Raw genomic sequence first — 18,779 nt, 5'->3', positions numbered from 1 at the left:
TTAGCAGCAAAGTATATGGACAAAGAGGAGTTTATTTTGCAATCATTCTAAAGTTGCGTTTCTCTCAGTTGCTTCCCGTTTTTTCTTCTTATTCACGATATGAGTACGTTCCTGGCCAGACCAACATGTTATTGTCCATATCTAATTGCTCCCTGATCTTGGTTGCTCACTGAGCCGTTTTAAAGGGCAGTTAAAAGTCAATCACATAGTTGAACTTGATGTGTATATATAGGCTGGGTAAGAATGCCCCATTTTCTTCTCAGTAAAACATCAGTGAACCTAAAGGGCCTGTCCCACTAACGTGACTTTTCAGCGACTGTCTTCGACCTTCAAGCTCGAGGGCACTCGCCTGAAAAACCCCGAGCTGGATCGACCATCAGCGATGAAACCGAGAGCTGGATCGACCGTCTGCGCGCACACACACACACACACACACACACACACACACACACACACACACACACACACACACACACACACACACTCACACTCACACTCACAGACAGACACACACAGACACATACACATACATCGCAAAGGCGGGGGCCAGGGAAAGCGGGGGAGCGCTGTCTGAAATTCACAACCGCGATGAAAAGGAAGGTAAAAGACGGCTGACGCAGTAACGGTAAGCCCTTTAGAGAGCGCGGAGAAGGGGTAGGGGGGAGAGAAGGGGGGAGAAGGAGTGGAGACACTTTTAAGAAGCCAGACAACTTTTAATAAAGTTTAACGGGCATTTATCATTACCCATCGGTTTACTTACCTTTTTTTCACTACCTTTGATTAGCGTCGATTGCCTTCGACTATCTACGATGGCATTACGACCTACCATGACCTACCTCGACTAAACCTACGAGTAAAAAAATATTGTTTTTTTTCCATGGAGATCTTTTTTTACTCGTCAGCATGTTGAAAAAAACGCCGCAACCTAGCTGAGGCCTCGAGTAAGCAGGGACTACTCTCGAGCATGAAGAAGAGTTACAAAGACCTCCTAGGACCTTGTGTCGACCATGCTGCGAGTATGAGTCGAGGGCAAACTCTTCTAAACTAGCAAATTGGTCCCCGCAGTGGGACAGGCCCTTTATGGGTTTTAATATCACCCCATTAAAGTCACCATTGTTGAAATTAGCTTTTTAATTTCAGATGTTATTTAATTACCTGAATTTAACACTCTTCCCCCACACCCTCTTCCCCCCCCCCCCCCCCTTCCTCATCACCCCTCCTAGTGCTGCTGTCGTTGCATTCAAATGTGTGTCTCCAGACTTTTGGATACCTGTCCATTAATTGAAACATTATACTGTACATGCTCTTTCACCTGTAAGCTGGTGAAAGGCTACTTCGCAAAATGTACCTTTCAATCAGTAGCTGAAGGTTAATAATCTATCGTGCATCTTTCTGGACTAAGCAATTAGTATCAGTTCACTTCTTCTTATAAGAAACGCTCCCTCTGCTCCAGTGTTTGAGAACTGTCTTGATTGCATAGATTTAAGATGGAACAAATGGCACGAGTAGGAAAAGGGATGAGGTCTGCAAAACTATAAGAAGTCAGGCAAAAGTTTAAAAAGCAGCACATTCATGGTCGTGATCTCCTAATTACTCCCGGTGCCACATTACTAGTGAGGGTAGGAACAGGAAAATAGGACAGATGAACGTGTGGGTGAGGAATTGGTGCAGGGGGCAAGAATTCAGATTTTTGAACCATTGGGATCTCTTCTTTTTATCTTGCCTTTACTGTAGACTATTCTGAGGGATAAGATGTATATATGCATATATGCGTGTGGATAGACATTTGGATAGACAGGATAGTCAGCATAGTTTTGTATGTGGGAGATCTTGTGCAATGAATCTGATTTAGTTATTGAAGAAGTAACCAAAAAGGTTGTTGAGGGCAATGCCATAGATGTTGTAGGCTGCTCTGAAAGATTAAAATTGTGTGGGATCCAGGGAGAACTAGCTGACCAGATAGAGAATTGGCTCCATGGAAGGAAGCAGAGGGTGATGGTGGAAGGTTTTTTTTTGGACTGGAGGCCTATAAATAGTGGTAGGCCTCAGGGCTCGGTGCTGGGCTCATTGTTGTTTCTGGTTTATATAAATGATTTGGATGAGGATATCGAAGGCATGATTAGTAGGTTTGCAGATGGTGCTAAAGTGACTGATATCGTAGAGAACAAAGATTATTAAAAGTTACAGCAGGATCTTGATCAACTGGGCTAGTGGGCTGAGGAATGGTTAATGGGATTTAATGCAGATATGTGTGAGGTGGTGCATTTTGGGAAGTCAAACCAAGACAGGACCTCCCAGTGAATGGCAGAGTCCTGGGGAATGTCAGAGAGCAGAGGAATCTGGGAGTGCAGGTACATGTGTTCTTGAAAGTTGTGTCATGGGTAGATAAGAAGGCTTTTAGTACATTAGCCTTCATCAGTCAGGGTATTGAGTAGAGAAGTTAGGATGTTATATTACAGTTGTACAAGACGTTAGTGAGGCCGAATGTGGAATATTGTGATCAGTTTTGGTTACCCTGCTGTAGGAAGGATGTTATTAAGCTGGAAAGAGTGCAGGGAAGGTTTGCGAGGATCTTGCCAGGATTTGAGGGTCTGGGCTCTTGGGAGAGGTTGGGCAGGCTGGGACTTTATTCTTTGCCGCTTTAAGAGGATAAGGAGTGATCATATAGAGGTATGTAAGATCATGAGGGAAATAGATAGGGTGAATGCACAGTATCTTTTACCCAGGATAGGGGAATTAAGAACAAGAATCAAGAACCCAGAGGACATGGGTTTAAGATGAAAGGGGAAGTTTTTAATAGGAACCAGAGGGTCACTACACACAAAGGGTGGTAGGTATATGGAACGAGCTGCTAGAGGAGGTAGTTGACGCAGGTACTATAACAACACTTAAAAGTCATTTAGGCAGGTGGAATTAATGTAGATGTGGTATCTTGTTCGACATGGACAAGTTGGACTAAAGGGACTGTTTCAATGCTGCGTGACTGAATTTTGGGTTACAAATTTGATTTTGCTTTCAAGACCAGCATCGAGCAATGCCAGGACAGGTCTAATTTGTGATGAAGTATGAAGCAATTTAGAGCTCCTGAGCTGCTTAAATTATCCATTCAGTTTTGTCCCAGAATTGAAAAAAGTATTGATTTCCTTCATCAGGGCTATGTTAAATACATTGGGGTAATGAAATATCTGACAAATAGTTTAATCTTTTCAATAGCCTACAGTGGAAAATCACTAAATAGTTCACCAAAGTCTCAGATTATTTGTTTTTGAAACATGAACACTACAAAGGGTGTAAAAGTATAGGAGGCCCAAATGTCATGGAACAGAACTCAAAACTAATTTGAAGTAATACAATGTTGGCTGTGACTATGGTGATATTGGCTCGTGCGTTGTTCAGAGAAAAACACAGCTGCTGCTCATTTGATGTGTAGAAAAAATGTTCAAACAATACCACAGATAGCAGGACTATCACATACTTTCCTGATAAGATAGCTAAAGATTTATTGCATACTGTTTTGGATGTGTAATGATTTACAAACCACATTTGTAGTCGAGTTATGCAGCATCCTCTTTTGGAAAGAGGTCATACAGTAAAATCTACCAACGTATTTGGAATTCGTGATTTGCTATCTTATTTTCTGACATCCAGGATATCAGTCCCATAACCGGCGTTCCAGAAGACCAAGTAAAAACACGAAAAGTGAGGATTTTTGTTCCAGCACGGAATGCAATGCAGTCTGGTGCAAACAACACAAAGCTCTGGAAAATGGAGTTTGATACAAGAGAACGCTGGGAAAATCCTTTAATGGGCTGGGCATCAACGTAAGTGTTGTCTTTAATAATATGTTAAATTTTGAAGTTCAAATGAATTTGAGTTCAATTTCTTCCCTGAAATCAGTTTTCCAACAAAATATATTGCATGATCTTTTTGTGAACCATGTATTAACATGATTTATGACACTTATCTCTGCTTGTTGAAAACATCTGCTGTTTAAATAATGTCTTGGTTCAACTAAACTTCATTCACCCTATTTAACCTGGAAATTTGGATCTAGTAAATGATTACCTCAGAACAGGCCAGTTGTCAACAAAAAAATGTTGCACACTGCACATTCTGTCAGCAGCAACAAATTTCAATTATTTATTGCTTTTAAAGTAATATGTTTCATGGTTCTTCGCAACCATTAGGAGCTTATCAATAAATGTTCAGCAAATCAGAAAACAATAAAACATAATCAGAAGTATGAGTTTTGAGCAAGTTTGTACAACTACAAAGACTGCCAGCCAGTAATGAATGGTAAAATAGCATATACAAAGGACATTGGATACCGAGAGCCACCAAATACATAGGTATAGAAATAAAACTAAAACATAATTGCAGAATGGGGAATAAGTTGCAAACTAATACTCAGATTTGTATTTTATACTTTGAGGGCAACATGATTAAACAGAACAAGATAATTATAAATAAAAGCAACATAGTACAAACAAGTATTTAAATTGTATTGTGTGGATATCCAAATGTCTAGGAACCTTTTGGATTTGGATAATGCTGGTACCACTTAACTTTTTAAAATGCTTCCCACCTAGTATAGCTGCCCCCTGTCCCAGTTCTGGTCCATTGCCAACCCCACCCTTCCTCCCCTCTGAGCTCCCCTATTTACTCTGCCTCCTCTGACCCAACATGTCCTCTCACTTCATTTTGATCTTCCATGTCCTCAGCTCCCACTCTCGACCAAACATATATATCTGTAATAAAACACAGCTGGCAGCAGTGAAGAAATGTGCAGTTCAAAGTTTTTAGCTGAATTGCCAAGCTGGTGATGAATAGAGGGGCGGTTGTTCATGATCAACATATCCCAAGAAATTGAGCCCATGTCTGTAAAGTGTAAATAGGAGGACTATGGCCAAAATGTTCTGAAGTATTTTAGGGGGCTTAAAGGTGGATAAATCTTTGTGGCCCGATAAGATGTATCCCAGACTTCTGGGGAGGGGGGCGCAAGGGAAGAGATTGCTCAGATTCTGACAGATTTTAAAAAATTTTGCCAGACAAAGGTCAGGTGCCAAATGTAGTATCTTTAATCATGGGCAGCAGGAGTAAATGATATCAGGCTTGAGATTCTAGTGGCAGGTATGTTATCCGAAAAAAATCTGAAGGATAGTATAATCTACACACACTGGAAAGGCAGGCATTAAATAATGACCCTCAGCAAGGATTTGTTTGGGGAAGGTCCTGTCTGACCAATTTCACAGAGATGACAAATGTTGATGAAAGACAGAAAATGCTGGAGTAACTCAGTGGGACAGGCAGCATCTCAGGAGATAAAGAATGGGTGATGTTTCGGAGACCCTTCTTTAGACTGAGAGGGAGACTAGAGATATGGAAGGGTAAGGTGTGAAAAGGACAGATCAAAGCAGACGATAAGGAAATGTGGATATGGCGATGCACTGTTAGCTGAGGGGAAGGTGACAAGAAGGCATACAATCAGTAAAATTAATCAGAAGGACAGTGTAGTCGGAAAACTAGGGTGGGGGAGAAACGGAGAGAAGGAGGGAAAGCAAGTGTTACTTGAAGTTTAAAAAAAATAATACTCATACCTCTGGGCTGTCAGCTGTCCAAGCTAAATATGAGGTGTTGTTCTTCCAATTTGTGCTGGACCTCACTCTGATATTGGAGGAGGCCCAGGACCGAAAGGTCAGTGTGGGAATGTGAGGGGGAAGTTAAAGTGTTTAGCAATCGGGAGATCGTGTAAGCCTAGGCGGACTGTGTTCAGCGAAACGATCGCCGAGCCTGCATTTGGTCTCGCCGATATATAGGAGTCCACACCTGGAACAGCGGATACAGTAGATGAGGTAGCTGAAGGTACAAGTGAACCACTGCCTCACATAAAGGACTGTCAGGATCCTTGAACAGAGTTGGGATGAGGTATAGGGATAGGTCTTTACGGAAAGGGATGGAGATAAGAAGATGCGGCTAGTGGTGGGAGCCCGTTGGAGGTGGCAAAAATGTCAGGATTATGTGCTTATGCGACAGCTGATGGGGTGAAAGTTGAGGACTAGGGGGACTCTGTCCCTGGTGTGACTGGGGGGAGAGGGAACAAGAGCGGAGCTGGAGGATACCGAGGAGATCCATGTGAGGGCCTCATTTATGATGGAAGAGGGGAACCCCCGTTCCCGAAAGAATGAGGACATCTCATATGCCCTGGTATGGAACATCTCATCTTGAGCACAGATGCGGCGTAGACGGAGTTGAGCGCTGTACAATTGATATTATCAACATAGGCCTCAGAAAGATCTTTGATTAGGTTCCACGTTGGAGCAAAAAGCAGTGTCATAGAGTCACACAGCGTAGAAATAGACCCTACGGCCCAAATGGCCACACCGACAACATGTCCCATCTGCACTAGTCCCACCTGCCTGTTTTTTGCCCATATCCCTCCAAACAGTGGAAAGCAGTGACAGGATCGGTTATAGTCTGCATGGATTTATGAAGGGGAAATCATGCTTGACTAATCTTCTGGAATTTTTTGAGGATGTAACAAGTAGAATGGATAAGAGAGAGCAGAGCGCCAGTGGATGTGGTGTATCTGGACTTTCAAAAAAGCCTTTGACAAAGTCCTACACAAGAGATTAGTGTGCAAAATTAGAGCACATGGTATTAGGGGTAGGGTATTGACATGAATAGAGAACTGGATGGCAGACAGGAAGCAAAGAGTAGGAATTAACTGATCCTTTTCAGAATGGCAGGCAGTGACTAGTGGGGTGCCGCAAGGCTTGGTGCTGGGAGCCCAGTTATTTACAATATATATTAACGATTTAGACGAGGGAATTAAATGTGACATCGCTAGGTTTGCGGATGACACAAAGCTGGGTGGCAGTGTGAGCTGCGATGAGGATGCTATGAGGCTGCAGGGTGACTTGGATATGATAGGCAGATGCAGTATAATGTGGATAAATGTGAGGCTATCCACTTTGGTGGCAAGAACAGGAAGTCAGCTGATCTGAATTTTGTCAGATTAGGAAAAGGGGAGGTGCAACGAGACCTGGGTGTGCTTGTACATCAGTCACTGCTAGTAAGCATGCAGCAGGCAGTAAAGAAAGCTAAAGGCATGTTGGCCTTCATCACAACAGGATTTGAGTTTCAGAACAAGGAGGTCCTACTGCAGTTGTACAGAGCCTTGGTGAGACTGCACCTGGGGTATTGTGTGCAATTTTGGACTCCTAATTTGAGGAAGGACATTATTGCTATTGAGGAAGTGCAGCGTAGGTTCACCAGGTTAATTCCCGGGATGGCGGGACTGACATATGATGAAACAATGGGTCGACTGGCCCTGTTTTCAGTGGAAGTTAGAAGGATGCGAGGGGATCTTAAAGGATTGCAGGGAAAATGGTCCCGTTGTTGGGGGAGTCCAGAACCAGATGTCACAGTTTAAGAATAAGGGGTAAGGCCGAGTTGCCAAGTAGTGCGGGTTTTCACTATTTTGTACGGAAATGCGATTAGAATACGGATGTACAATTTTGTGTTGTTAAATACGGATTTTAAATACTGAGTTCAGTTCGGTCTGAAGAAGGGTATCGACCAGAAACGTCACCCATTCCTTCTCTCCAGAGTCGCTGCCTGTCCCTCTCCAGGTTTAAACAGAGCGCTGTCAGTGTAACGCGTGGGAATTTAAACGAAGGGCTGTCGGCTGCAGCGCTATGGGTTCTAAAAATAGCGCTACCAGCTGGAGCGCTATGGGCTTTAAACATAGCGCTATGGGCTTTCTACATAGCACTATTGCCACAGCGCTATGGGTCACAGACTGTTCAGGAAAATTCTCGTCTAATAGTGAGTCTTTGGAATTCTCTTTCTCAGTGGTAGTTGAGCCTTTGATTATTTTTCAGGCAGTGGTAGAATTCTGGATAAGCCTAGTGGTGAAAGATTACCTGTGGGATTGCAGTTACATTGGGATTGGCCTTGATTTTACAGAATGGTGGGTGGGCTCAAGGAGGAGAGAGGGAGGGTGGAGGGAGGGATGGAGAGGGAGAGGGAGAGAGGGAGGAAGGGAATAAGAGGGAGGGAGAAAACAAGGAGGAGAGAAAGAGGGGAAGGGTGGGAGGGAGGGAGGTGGAGAGAGAGAGAGAGGAGGAGGAAGAGGAAGGAGGGAGAGAGAGAGAGAGGCTTCCAAAATTGCTTCTACATCATCATCTGGTGCTAAAAGCAGGAAGCAGCCATTCAAACAGCAGTATACAAAGAGATGGCAATGAATGCACTGTCAAGTAAGGAGCGTAGAAGACATGTCAATTGGTAACAAAGTTATGCATTCTTGTACTCTTACATCTTCAAAATTAGATTGTTTCCAACTCATTACTCTACCCTCTCTTGTAAAACTGATGACCACCATGAAACCTACTACCTGCCCCCTTGACACTGTCCCCTCTGCCCTCCTAAAGGATGTCATTACAACAGCCGGTCCCAGCATCCTCGCCATCTTCAACAGCTCTCTGGCCACTGGCACTGTACCTACCTGCTTCAAGCATGCGGTGGTCCAACCACTCCTGAAAAAACCTAACCTCGACCCCACCTTGCCAAGCAACTACAGACCCATTTCTAAACTGCCTTTCCTCTCAAAAGCCCTTGAAAAGGTAATTTTAAGTCAACTTATGCCTTACCTTCACCAAAACACTATCCTGGAAACTTTCCAATCAGGTTTCAGGGCTCACCAAAGCACAGAGTCTGCCTTGTTGAAGGTACATAATGACCTACTGCTCACCGTTGACTCCGGCGACTGTGCAATCCTGCTCCTTCTTGACCTCAGCGCAGCATTTGACACTGTCGACCACACCATCCTAATTGACCGTCTCCGGTACGGGGTTGGTATTGATGGCACTGTCCTGAGATGGTTCATCTCTTACCTCAAAGGTAGGAGTTTCTCGACTAACATAGGCAACTCTTTCTCCTCCCCAGCTAATCTCTGCTGTGGGGTTCCACAAGGTTCCATCCTTGGCCCCATTCTCTTCTCCCTGTCTATGCTCCCCTTAGGCCAAGTAATTGGAAGGCACGGCATTTCCTTCCATTGCTACGCAGACGATACACAACTCTATCTCCCCCTGAAGCCCAAAAACCAATCAAATCTACTTAACCTTACCCACTGCCTCGAGGATATAAAGTGCTGGATGGCCCAGAACTTCCTCCAACTAAATGAGAGTAAGTCTGAGGTCATCCTTCTCGGCCCCTCGGACTCAATCAAAATGATAGCAGGCAGTCTTGGAAGCCTTACGCCACCACTCAAACCTCACGTCAAAAACCTTGGCGTGATATTTGACTCAGCACTAAAATTTGACAAACAAGTCAATGCCGTGGTAAAAGCTAGCTTCTTTCAGCTTCGGACGATAGCTAAAATAAAACAATTCCTCCACTTTGATGACCTCGAAAAGATCATCCACACATTTATCTCCTCCCGCCTAGATTACTGCAACTCTCTTTACCCTGGCATCAGCCAATCTTCCCTATCCCGCCAGCAACTGGTCCAAAACGCCGCAGCGAGACTCCTGACGGGCACCCGAAAACGGGACCACATCACCCCGATTCTGGCCTCTCTCCATTGGCTCCCTGTGCGGTTCCGTATACATTTCAAGACCCTCCTCTATGTCTACAAAGCCCTCAATGGGCTTGCCCCCTCCTACATTAAAAGTCTTCTTACCCACCACTCCACCTCCAGGTCCCTCAGATTGGCCGACTTGGGGCTGCTGAATATCCCGCGGTCTAGGCATAAGCTTAGGGCGACTGCGCCTTTGCGGTTGCAGCTCCTAGACTGTGGAACAGCATCCCCTTTCCCATCAGAACTGCCCCCTCCATCGACTCCTTTAAGTCGAGACTAAAATCTTATCTATACTCCCAAGCCTTTCCTGACGTCCACTGAGCGAGGGTTATATGTATATATGTATGTAGTTTGTTTGTCTATACTATTCTTATAACAAATGTAAAGCACTCTGGCCAACGAGAGTTATTTTTAAAATGTGCTATATAAATAAATGTGACTTGACTATGACTGCACATAAAAAATAACATTTTTTTCAGCAAAATGGTACCGCGTAAAAATACTGATTTCCTCAGCAAAATACTAATTTTCAGGTACTAGAAAACTGAAATGCTCTGACAAAACTTGGCAGCTCCATTTGGGACTGAGATGAGGAAACATTTTTTCACCCGGAGAGTTGTGAATCTGTGGCACAGTAGGCTGTGGCGGCCAATTCACTGGATGTTTTCAAGAGTTAGATTTAGCTCTTAGGGCTAAAGGAATCAAGGGATATGGGGAAAAAGTAGGAATGGGGTACTGATTTTAGATGATCAGCCATGATCATTTTGAATGGCATTGGTAGCTCAAAGGGCCAAATGGCCTACTCCTGCACATATTTTTGCTATGTTTCTATATAAACCTGTCTTATTCTTGTATCTGTCTAACTGTTTCTTAAACTTTGCAAAAGTCGATGCCTTAACTACCTCCTCTGGTAACTCATTCCATACACCCACCACCCTTTGTGTGAAAACATTAACCTTCAGGTTCCTATTAAATCTTTCCCTCCTCAGCTTAAACCTACGTCCTCTGATTCTCGATTCCTCTACTCTGGGCAAAAGACTGTGCGTCTATTCCTCTCATGATTTTGTACACCCCACAGTGCTGGGGGAACTCAGTGGGTTCATAAATTCACAAAACATAGGAGCAAAATCAGGCCATTCGGCCCATCACGTCTAATCCATCATTCCAGCATGGCTTATCTATCCTTCCCACTCAATCTCATTCACCTGCCTTCTCCCCATTCCTTTAACTCCCTTACTAATCAAGAACCTGTCAATCTCAACTTTAGAAATACCCAATGACTTGGCCTAAGCAGCCATCTGTAGCAATGAATGTGTAAAAATTCCTCCACAGTTCCTTTCTAAAGGTACGTCCTTGTATTCTGAGACTGTGCCTTCACGTCCACTCTATCTAGGCATTTCACTATTTGTTAACTCTCACTGAAGTCCTCAACCTTCTAAACTCCAGCAAGTACAGGTCCAGAGCCGTCAAATGCTCATCATACATTAACCCAATCATCCCGGGAGCATCCTTGTAAACCTGCTCTGGACCCTCTCCTGATGGTCTGCATCCCAGGGTACTTAAGGAAGTGGCTCTAGAAATCGTGGATGCATTGGTGATAATTTTCCAATGTTCTATAGACTCAGGATCAATTCCTGTGGATTGGAGGGTAGCTAATGTTATCCCACTTTTTAAGAAAGGCGGGAGAGAGAAAACAGGGAATTATAGACCAGTTAGCCTGACCAGTTAGGTGGTGGGGAAGATGCTGGAGTCAATTATAAAAGATGAGATAGCCGCACATTTCGATAGCAGTAACAGGATCGGTCCGAGTCAGCATGGATTTACGAAGGGGAAATCATGCTTGACTAATCTTCTGGAATTTTTTGAAGTAACTAGGAAAATGGACAAGGGAGAGCCAGTGGATGTAGTGTATCTGGACTTTCAGAAAGCATTTGATAAGGTCCCACATAGGAGATTAGTGGGCAAAATTAGGGCACATGGTATTGGGGGTAGAGTGCTGACATGGATAGAAAAGTGGTTGGCAGATAGGAAACAAAGAGTAGGGATTAACGGGTCCCTTTCAGAATAACAGGCAGTGACTAGTGGGGTACTGCAAGGCTCGATGCTGGGACCGCAGCTATTTACAATATACATCAATGATTTGGATGAAGGGATTCAAAGTAACATTAGAAAATTTGCAGATGACACAAAGCTGGGTGGCAGTGTGAACTGTGAGGAAGATGCTATGAGAATGCAGGGTGACTTGAACAGGTTGGGGGAGTGGGAAGAATCATGGCAGATGAAGTTTATTGCGGATAAATGTGAGGTTATCCATTTTGGTAGTAAAAACAGGAAGGCAGATTACTATCTAAATGGCGTCAAGTTGGGAAAAGGGGAAGTACAACAGGATCTGAGGGTCCTTGTACATCAGTCTATGAAAGTAAGCATGCAGGTACAGCAGGCAGTGAAGAAAACGAATGGCATGTTGGCCTTTATAACAAGAGGAATTGAATATAGGAGCAAAGAGGTCCTGCAGTTGTACAGAGCCCTAGTGAGACCACACCTGGAGTATTGTGAGTAGTTTTGGTCCCCTAATTTGAGGAAGGACATTCTTGCTATTGAGGTGCAGCGTAGGTTTACAAGGTTAATTCCCGGGATGGCGGGACTGTCATATGCTGAGAGAATGGAGCAGCTGGGCTTGTACACTCTGGAGTTTAGAAAGATGAGAGGATATCTCATTGAAACATATAAGATTGTTAAGGGCTTGGACACGCTAGAGGCAGGAAACATGTTCCTGATATTGGGGGAGTCCAGAACCAGGGGCCACAGTTTAATATTCATTTAGCCATTTAGAACGGAGACGAGGAAACACTTTTTCCCCACAGAGAGTGGTGAGTCTGTGGAATTCGCTGCCTCAGAGGGCAGTAGAGGCGGGTTCTCTGGATGCTTTCAAGAGAGAGCTAGATAGGGCTCTTAAAAAATAGCGGAGTCAGGGGATATGGGGAGAATGCAGGAACGGGGTACTGATTGGGGATGATCAGCCATGATCACATTGAATGGCGGTGCTGGTTCGAAGGGCCGAATGGGGTTTCGGCCCGAAACGTCGCCTATTTCCTTCGCTCCATAGATGCTGCTGCACCCGCTGAGTTCCTCCAGCAATTTTGTGTACCTTCGATATTCCAGCATCTGCAGTTCCCTTTTCAACACTACTCCTGCACCTGTTGTCTATGGTGTATTGTCTATTGTTACAGGAAGTTATTGATAATTTAGTAAAATGGGCATAGCAAAGGCAGAGGAAATTTATCCCTGCTGAGTGCAAAATCATGGGAGAACTAAGAAGGGTAAAACAAATATAATCAATGGTAGAGCATGAGTGAATATTGAGGAGCTGGGAGACCTTAGTGAACAAGCTAGAGCATCCCTGAAGGTGGCAGCACCAGTAGAAAAGCTGGAGCTGAAGTGTACAGGACATGAGCCCTTTGTTTGTTGTGGCATAGAGTATAAGCAAGGTGAGGTTCTGGTACAGTTTTGTAAAACACTGGTTGTATCACAACTGGAGATTTCTGTGTGCAATTCTAGTCAATAGCCTAGAAGAGGGATGTCATTAGAATAGAGAGTGCAGATAATATTCACCAGGATATTGTCAAGTATGGAGTGTTTCCATTATTAGGCTGTGAAGAAGCTGAGAGGATATCAGACTGAGGTATACAAAATTACAAGTGGCATAGTAGGAAACGTTTTCCCTTAGCAGAGATCTGAGAAAGACTTTATAACCCAAGGGTTTATTGGTAGCTGGATAGCTCTGCCAGAGAGGGTGTGGAAGTAGGTATCCTCATAAGTAGTTGAGCACTTGAATCGGCACGACATTGAAGGTTCCAGACAAGTGCTGTGAAATGGGATTAGTAAAGATGGATAATTGATGACTGCCTGACATGGAAATGACAGGCTAAGTTTCTGTTTCTAAGTGCTGTATAACTGCATGAATTCAGAGTGTGATGCAAAGGTACAAAATAATGCTTTTATTAGATTTTGGATTGACATTTTAGTTGAGAAAATCTTTTCTCTTTCGAATTTCCCCCAGCTAGATCATAACCACTCAGCATTTACACCAGTTTTTCCTCGCATCCCTCTTGCATTATTTGTCTGTCATCTTAAATCAATGTTCCCGCAGTCCTTGAATTGTCTGTTAGTGGAAGCAAGACATTTTTTAAATTTATACCATCTAAACATGTCATTTAAAAAAGTAGACACAAATGCTGGAGAAACTCAGCGGGTGCAGCAGCATCTATGGAGCGAGGGAAACAGGCAAAGTTTTGGGCTGAGACCCTTCAGACTGGAATTTAAAAAACTGGAATTCAGACATTTTTATAAAATGGTTAATCTGAAAGTTGTTTCAAAAGAACTAATGGTTCCATCAATTATTACATAACATTTACAGAAACAAATTTTAGTTAGCAAAGCTCAAATTCTCATGATTCAGTCTGTACAGTATGCAGACCTGAAGCCTGTAGATTGGAGCAGAGGTTGACTTCATCTCCGCGTTAGTTGATTTTACTGCTCCTGATCTTGGGAGGAGAAAATCAATCTGGGCAGTTAGTTACATGCTGTGAGTGCATGTTAGGCAAGTTCAGGGTGGACAATCATTAGCTGTACAATTCCTGGAAAGAAAGATCACGCGGGATAACTATTAGAAGATGATTGAACTATACAGTACCCTCCATAATGTTTGGGACAAAGATCCATCATTTATTTATTTGCCTCTGTACTCCACAATTTGAGATTTGTAATAGAAAAAAATTACATGTGGTTTAAGTGCACATTGTCAAATTTTAATAAAGGCTATTTTTATACATTTTGGTTTCACCATATGGAAATTACAGCTGTGTTTATACATAGTCCCATTTCAGGGCACCAGATGTTTGCGACACATGGCTTCAAGGGTGTTTGTAATAACTCAGGTGTGTTTAATTGCCTCCTTAATGCAGGTATAAGAGAGCTCTCAGCACCTAGTCTTTCCTCCAGCCTTTCCATCACCTTTGGAAACTTTTATTGCTGTTTATCAACATGAGGACCAAAGTTGTGCCAATGAAAGTCAAAGAAGCCATTATGAGACTGAGAAACAAGAATAAAACTGTTAGAGACATCAGCCAACCCTTAGGCTTACCAAAATCAACTGTTTGGAACATCATTAAGAAGAAAGAGAGCACTGGTGAGCTTGCTAATCACAAAGGGACTGGCAGGCCAAGGAAGACCTCCACAGTTGATGACAGAAGAATTCTCTCTATAATAAAGAAAAATCCACAAACACCTGTCTGACAGATCAGAAACACTCTTCAAGAGTCAGGTGTGGATTTGACAATGACCATTGTCCACAGAAGAAGAGAAATAGAGAGGCTTCACTGCAAGATGCAAAGCACTGGTTAGCTGCAAAAATAAGTTGGCCAGGTTACAGTTTGCCAAGAAGTACATAAAAGAGCAACCACAGTTCTGGAAAAAGATCTTGTGGACAGATGAGACGAAGATTAACTTATATCAGAGTGATGGCAAGAGCAAAGTATGGAGGAGAGAAGGAACTGCCCAAGATCCAAATCATACCACCTCATCTGTGAAACACGGTGGTGGGGGCGTTATGGCCTGTGCATGTATGGCTGCTGAAGGTACTGGCTCACTTATCTTCATTGATGATACAACTGTGGATGGTAGTAGCATAATGAATTCTGAAGTGTATAGACACATCCTATCTGCTCAAGTTCAAACAAATGCCTCAAAACTCATTGGCCCGCGGTTCATTGGCAAGCAAGACAATGATTCCAAACATACGGCTAAAGCAACAAAGGAGTTTTTCACGGCTAAAACATGGTCAATTTTTGAGTGGTCGTCAATCACCCGATCTGAACCCCATTGAGAATGCCTTTTATATGCTGAAGAGAAGACTGAAGGGGACTAATCCCCAAAACAAGCATAAACTAAAGATGGCTGCAATACAGGCCTGGCAGAGCATAATCAGAGAAGACACCCAGCAACTGGTGATGTCCACGAATCACAGACTTCAAGCAGTCATTGCATGCAAAGTATATGCAACAACATTCATTTACATGATAATGCTGTGTCCCAAACATTGTGGTGCCCTGAAATGGGGGTGGGGTGGGGAACTAAGTATAAGCACAGCTGTAATTTCTACATGGCAAAACCAAAATGTATAAAAATGGCCTTTATTAAAATCTGACAATGTGCACTTTAACCACATGTGATTTTTTTCTATTATAAATCTCAAATTGTTGAGTGCCGGGGCAAATAAATAAATGATAGGTCTTTGTCCCAAACGTTATGAAGGGCACTGTATATTTACAAGAACTTGTACATTTGTGAACCAAAGAATTTTTGTTTTTACAACACCAATACCCAAGTATATCAAATTGGGAAATATAGAAAAATGAATGGGAAGCTTTTTGTTTAAGAAATGGCATTTATAAAATAAATTACGTAGCCAAATGTTCGGTTGTTTTGGCACTCCTAGTTATTGCACACCCAGTCTGTTTCAGATTTTAGCCAAATTACTGATAAAGGTATTGAATAAAAAGGAGATTGATGATTTTGAGGAAGGCGCTCCCATCTGAATACCTAGAAATGGATATTCTTGTTTATAGTTCAGTACTGAGCATTTGCACGGTACAAGTGAGCAATAAACAAACTGCTGGAGGTAAGACAGCATCTGCAGGGAATGGACAGATGATGTTTCGGGACCCTTCTTACTGTTCCACTGCATTTCATGAGTCTCCAATCGATCATTATTCAAATGCAGATAATGTAAAATTTCTATTAAAATTGATCTTTAGGGTCAAGCATTTCTGTCTGGTTAAATTGATGCCGATGAAGTCGATGAAAAAAACATTTTTCACACACAGAGGATGAGAAAAACATTTTTCACACAGAGAGTGGTGAATCTGTGGAATTCTCTGCCACAGAAGGTAGTTGAGGCCAGTTCATTGGCTATATTTAAGAGGGAGTTAGATGTGGCTAAAAGGATCAGGGGGTATGGAGAGAAGGCAGGTACAGGATACCGAGGTGGATGATCAGCCATGATCATATTGAATGGCGGTGCATCCTCGAAGGGCCGAATGGCCTACTCCTGCACCTATTTTCTATGTTTCTATGTTTCCTTAGTACCAAGGATCCTGTCAGATATATTTGATATATATCCTGTCAGATTCAAATGAATTAGCCCAGTTTTGTTCAAGGAATAGCAACTTTGTCCACATCAGGATCTTTGAAACATAACTTAAATCTGAAGTTACCCTGTGTTTTGTGTCCTTTTCTGTAAACCAGCAGCTGCATTCCCTTCTTTTGATTACATAAGTGTGATCATACATCCCACAATCTCTTTAGGGTAACTGCCCACTTCTAAATAATTGTTTCAGGTTTGTGTAAATTGAAGTGTAATAATAAAAAGTAAATTAATGAAATAAAAGTTAACTTGTTGTAAACGTTCTTTTTTGTTTCAGAGCTGATCCACTGTCAAATGCCGTTTTAACTTTTACCAGTAAGGATGATGCAATTGCCTTTGTGGAAAAGAATGGTAATTTGCTTTTATTTCAAATCTGGGCATTGGATTTAAAATTTGCTGTTTAATAATGATTATAGATTGAGTTCCAGCTTCACATTGACAATTATATTACCATGTCATTTTGGATGAAATTGATAACAGCATGAAAAAATGTTAAAAATTTGCCACTTTTGTTTGTATCACAGAATGCATTACTCTTTTATAATCATATTCTAATGTTCCCAAAACAATGACGTTTGCTTCTCAAGACCCAGACTCAGACCCTGCCACATCTCACCCACTGGTGAGTTATGAGATGGACAGTAAAATATTAGATTATTAAATAGTAGATGGAGGGAAATCAGCCAGTTGGTGTTGGAATGGTTAACTGGAGATAATGAAGGCATAAATAAGAGTTTTTATAGCAGAAGAGCTGCGATAAGGGTTGCGTTGGCCAATGCAATGTTGATGTAATTAAACAGTCTCAGTGAGGAAACAGATATGTCTGAAGCTCAACTTGGAGTTAAATTTAATTGCGTTATTGCAAAATGTTGTTAGTGGGAGGGATGGAGTCAATGAAAAGGGACCAGATTGTAGTTCTGGCTTTGAGTCATCCAGGATATAGTTGAAAATCTCTGATCATCCAAGAGTGATGTCAGCCTGATCATTTGAAACAGTGGAGGGATAAAAAGTAACAAATACGTCAATGTTAATAGGTAATTGTTAGGTTGGATGTAAATTGGAAAAGGAAATGGAGATGTGAGTTATAATAGTGACATGATGGATTGATGTCTTCAGAGTCTGTTTGCTGGCAGTGAGAGATAAAACGCATCAGGATATGATTGGAATAAATGGCTGGTTCCCATCTTTCAGTTTCTTTGTTGCTTTTGTAAGTATTACACATGCACATGGTGAATACAACAGCTGCATTTACCAGTAATGTTCTTTGGAAAGTTTATCTGCATACTGTATTCTTATTTTTCTGCTAATTCTGTATTCTGCAATAATCAAAGCAGGCCTTTGGTATTTTTCACTTTGTTTGAAACTTAAATTATTTTCACTCGTTAAGTGAAACTTTCTGAAATGCATCCAGTTTTACAATTTTGAAACACTGATCATTGTGGAGCAAAAAATGAATAAGTTAAAATTTTCTACGTCTTGAAAGGTTGGAGATATGAAGTGGAGGAAAAGGAGGTAAAGGCGACCAGACCAAAGTCGTACGGTGCAAACTTCGCTTGGAACAGAAGGACAAGAATATCTACCAAATAACTGACAACATCACAAATGTACATTTGACTAAGAACAAAAGCAACTGTTGTAATTATTGTTCTTATGAATAATCTCTTAATAAATATGACCAACAGCTTATTTTTGCATCTTTTATTAAATATAAATGTGCATTTTCCATTGTCTCAATTTCTTTCTATCCCTTTTCTGGCTCTCAAGGGGATGTAGACCATATAATATGTGTATCTGTACTCATCGATGAGCATTCAATGAACCGACCAAGATTTATTCCTTGCTTTTTTTATCTATGAAATAATGACCCTAAAAAACTGGACTGGTCCACCCAAGAAGTGATCACATAAATATAGGTTTAGGTTTATTATTGTCACGTGTACTGAAGTACAGTGAAAATCTTTGTTTTGCATGCTATCCATACAGATCAGAAAAACC

The 18,779-nt window shown here is 42.1% G+C and overlaps 1 protein-coding gene across 1 annotated transcript in view; it reads left to right on the top strand.

The window, feature by feature from the left end:
• The window catches only part of ndufs4 (NADH:ubiquinone oxidoreductase subunit S4), a 118,118-nt gene extending 99,648 nt beyond the window's left edge, over positions 1–18,470 (top strand). The window contains exons 3-5 of the mRNA XM_033030819.1: positions 3,649–3,821; positions 17,062–17,135; positions 18,268–18,470. Coding sequence (XP_032886710.1) covers positions 3,649–3,821; positions 17,062–17,135; positions 18,268–18,371 — 351 coding nt within the window. The 3' untranslated portion in view covers positions 18,372–18,470. The remainder of the gene's footprint in view (positions 1–3,648; positions 3,822–17,061; positions 17,136–18,267) is intronic.
• The last annotated feature ends 309 nt before the right edge of the window (positions 18,471–18,779 follow it).

Source organism: Amblyraja radiata, chromosome 1, assembly GCF_010909765.2.
Source record: "Amblyraja radiata isolate CabotCenter1 chromosome 1, sAmbRad1.1.pri, whole genome shotgun sequence".
NCBI classification, from domain to species: Eukaryota; Metazoa; Chordata; class Chondrichthyes; order Rajiformes; family Rajidae; genus Amblyraja; species Amblyraja radiata.
Note: the sequence above shows the minus strand (reverse complement) of the source record. Positions and strands in the feature narration are given on the sequence as shown.